The sequence below is a fragment of the Oncorhynchus keta genome, chromosome 37, assembly GCF_023373465.1.
Source record: "Oncorhynchus keta strain PuntledgeMale-10-30-2019 chromosome 37, Oket_V2, whole genome shotgun sequence".
NCBI lineage: Eukaryota > Metazoa > Chordata > Actinopteri > Salmoniformes > Salmonidae > Oncorhynchus > Oncorhynchus keta.
The window spans coordinates 10,383,086-10,386,726 of NC_068457.1; the positions used below are offsets into that span (position 1 = coordinate 10,383,086).

The 3,641-nt window shown below is 40.1% G+C and overlaps 1 protein-coding gene across 1 annotated transcript; it reads left to right on the forward strand.

The window, feature by feature from the left end:
* The first annotated feature begins 1,136 nt into the window (after positions 1–1,136).
* LOC118370324 (protein S100-B-like) lies at positions 1,137–3,265 on the forward strand. Its single transcript, XM_035755280.1, has 3 exons — positions 1,137–1,273; positions 1,868–2,023; positions 2,310–3,265. The coding sequence occupies exons 2-3, from the start codon at positions 1,886–1,888 to the stop codon at positions 2,457–2,459; spliced, it is 288 nt and encodes a 95-aa protein (XP_035611173.1). The 5' UTR covers positions 1,137–1,273; positions 1,868–1,885; the 3' UTR covers positions 2,460–3,265.
* Positions 3,266–3,641: the final 376 nt, after the last annotated feature.

Here is a 3,641-nt window from a genome sequence, read left to right on the forward strand (position 1 = left end):
ATTTCTTCACACAAGAACAACTGTTTTCAGTGGACAATGGTCAACTGTTGTCAGAAGTACGTGAAATATATTTAGGAAGAGACAAAGAAACATTTATCATGCAGGAAAAAGCACTTTCTCCCAAATGCTTCCTGAGAAGAATGCAAAACAGATGCTGGCCAGAGAGTTGAGGGAGTTTGTGGGAGGGTGAAGTCAGTAGAACAGGAATTTAATGTATTCTGGAACTTGATCAAATTTGTTTTCAACCTCTTTTTAATTAAATGACAAGGGATTATGTTGCTACTCTAGGTTAAGCTTTTTGTATCTTATGCATACCTAGACTTTAGACACCTCACATTTGGAAGACTTAGCTCAATAGTAAATAAACTCAATCTGAGCCCTCTCTATTTCTGCCCTAGTTAACTGTAACACTTATCATTCCTAACAGTTCAGGCATATATTAATCCTGGTGAAACAACACAACATGTTTCACTTTTTTAACATGAGGTTGGCATGGATGGCTGTGCCTACTTAGTAGTCCGGGGATGCATAGGGCACACGTCTGGCCAACTCCACAAGTGAAAAGAAATGTCTTCATTAACATGCACAACCATCCATTTCCTCCGAAAACAGGCCATTGTCTCAGACAAAACGCTGGTGGGGATTGTGGAAACCAGAAGGTCCTAAGTCTGAGGGATCAATACAAATGGCCATGCATGGAAAATCCTCTTCACAATCACAGGTAAAGTGGTTTAAGGGTGGAGGTTAGGGAGACGTATACGGGGAGGTTAAAGGCCTGTTTGTTTGTTTTAGCCTAATTCGTTTGGCAATACTTCAAACGGGGTATACAGTTCGTAACTGTAAATTGTCTAACCTTTTTAAGGACCCCAAAAAAGTGTATTGCCTGTACAATCATATGAACATTAGATAGCCTATTGTGATACAACACAATCTTTCTTACACATCAGTTGTAAACCTGGAAGCTCAAATCCACGAATTCAGCTCAAAGCCATACTGTCATTCAAAACAATGGTATTCAAACAATACTGTAAATGGACCATTTTAACATGGTAAAAGACTGGCATAGCCATCAATGGTGAATTCTGTGTGAGAATATAGTGGAGTGAGAGGGTGAAAAAGAGCCTATTGGTCAGTGTGCTGGACTGGCAGGGTGGTTGACCAGAGGCACTAGGCCCTCCCCACACCAACTATAAAAGCCTATAGTCTTTGTTCCTCCACAGCCACTACTCACTCTCATCTGCAAATAACCTTTGTCTCAGTCCGAGACACGCTGGTAAGTCAAGATTTTCTGCTGTTTCTCATTGAGTTGATCTTTAACTGGGGGGGCATTAGTTTGATTTGGGGCTTCGTATAGTGTAATGACAGGCTTAAAAAATTTATTTTAAATTGTACGAGTATCTTGATTATTCCCCGCTAACCACTGTGCTGTCCTTGTATGAGAGAGAGAGAGGTCTGACAGATAGAATGTCACCATCTGATGCATTGAAGTTACATGACTGCTCACAGGTGTAGGATCTTACTGTTTTATTCACCCTGTTGCAGCTTCCTCCAACGCAGGAAATGTAAAACTTGTTGTGTATTTGAGGTATACATTTTTTTAAATGTTTTATTCTGAAGTGTTATTTCCACTTTGAAATTTCAGACTTGATTTTCCTTGATGAGAAATGTATCAACCCTCTTACAAAAATCTTCATGAATGATTATCCACATAATCATTCGTATTTCCTGTTGCTGCAGGATTTCTCTCCCCCCCCCCACGCTGTAGCCAACTCAAACGAATTAAGATCCTACATCTGTACGTGTTGTTTATGTCCCATAGTAGGCCCGAGAGATACAAATGTGTTTTTTTTTCTTCTATACTTTATAGATCACATTACAAACCACAATGACTGACCTGGAGAGTTCACTGGCCACCATCATGGAGGTGTTCCACAGGTACGCAGAGAAAGAAGGAGACAAGCACAAACTGAAGAAGAGTGAACTGAAAGACATGATCAATGAGGAGCTGCCAGCCCTTACAGGGGTAGGTATATCCTTAACATATTTCACTACAATATTTCACACGCCATTGTTTACATTGAACATGCAGCTTGGATCGATGGCTGCGGTTAAAGCGTGATGCACGTTCATCAATGCATTGTGTATGATTCTACAGACGTTGTTGCACTGAGCTCGGGAGGTATTCATACGTTATTATTCTAGAATCAATGGGTGAAATGACCTTAAAACCGGCTGTAAATATTGCACAATGCACCTTTAGTCATCAAATATGACCTTGTCTATCTCTGTGTATCTGTTTTTGCCCTCAGCAAGTAAAGGACCAGGCCACTATGGACAGTTTGATGGAGAGCCTGGACACGGACGGAGACTCGGAATTGGACTTCCAAGAGTTCATGACATTTATCACCATGTTAACTGTCTGTTGCCATGATTTCGGCGAGCACCATGAAGACGAGTAGCTAGGCACCAGTTAAACAAGAGAGAGAGAGAGAGAAAGCCAGTAAGTTATAAAGTAGGAACTTTAGTTTGATAAAACACTGAAATGTCAATGCAAACTTTGTATTTTTCCATTTGGTCCCATTTAGATTCAATAGGTTTCTTATACCCTGTTTGCCTACAAAGGGTTAACGCACTTTGTTTCATTGCCTGTGATTTGTCAGAGTTGACAAAGCCAAATTGGTTTAGTCCTGAAACGTCATAGAATAGTTTTTGCCAACAAAGCTTAGAGCACTTTTCTTGTATACTGTAAAGCTAAGAGCCAATGTAATATATTCATGCATTTCTGCGGCTCTAAATTGGTTCAATTGTTATCACGAACAATGCATGTGTAATCAGCTACCCCATTCATTGGACATGGTCTGGCAAGTAAAACAAGTATTCTCCAGTTTGATTTTGACCCCCCCCCCAAATGTTGAATTCCAGGCAATACCTTGAATTGAATTCTGTTTTTATGAAAATTGTTTTCAAATTAAACTGTGCTTTGCGAGATGCTATTAAACATATAACATAGATAATCAATAAAGATGATCAAATGAACACAAGGACATACTTTTCACCAGTTACACCATGTCCTTTTTACTTCAAGCCATTCACATTTCTGTCTCCTGTAGAACAGTTGTGATGTGTAACCCCTGAGTGGCAGTGTTGCTCCGTGACAAAAGCATTGGCATCTACTGGATGTACATAAAAGATATTGAATCGGTGAAACAGAGAATGTATCAATCTCCCTGATGCACCCTCAGTAAACATCTCTATACTATTGTAACTACCTGCCTCTTGATGTCTGTTGCCAATTCTGGGTTTCAACTGTATTGGGAATGAAGAGACAGTGAAAGCACTAAAACTGAGTGGTCTCCTGAGCCAATGGCAATGCTCTCCTGGGAGACCATGCTCTCCGAAAGTATATGCACACGGGCTGACACAAGATGAGATTTTTCTCTCTGAAAAAAAGAGTAAATCAAAACAGTGGAAACCTTTTAGAGTGGAGACACGAAAGCAATAGATTTGGGATGCGATGGGTTAAACATGGACCACATTGATCGGTTTACTGTAGTAGACGCACAATTGCTGTAGATACATGATCCACAAATACACAGACATGTAGCCACGGACAATGGATTCTTCTATCACTCAGAATCAAT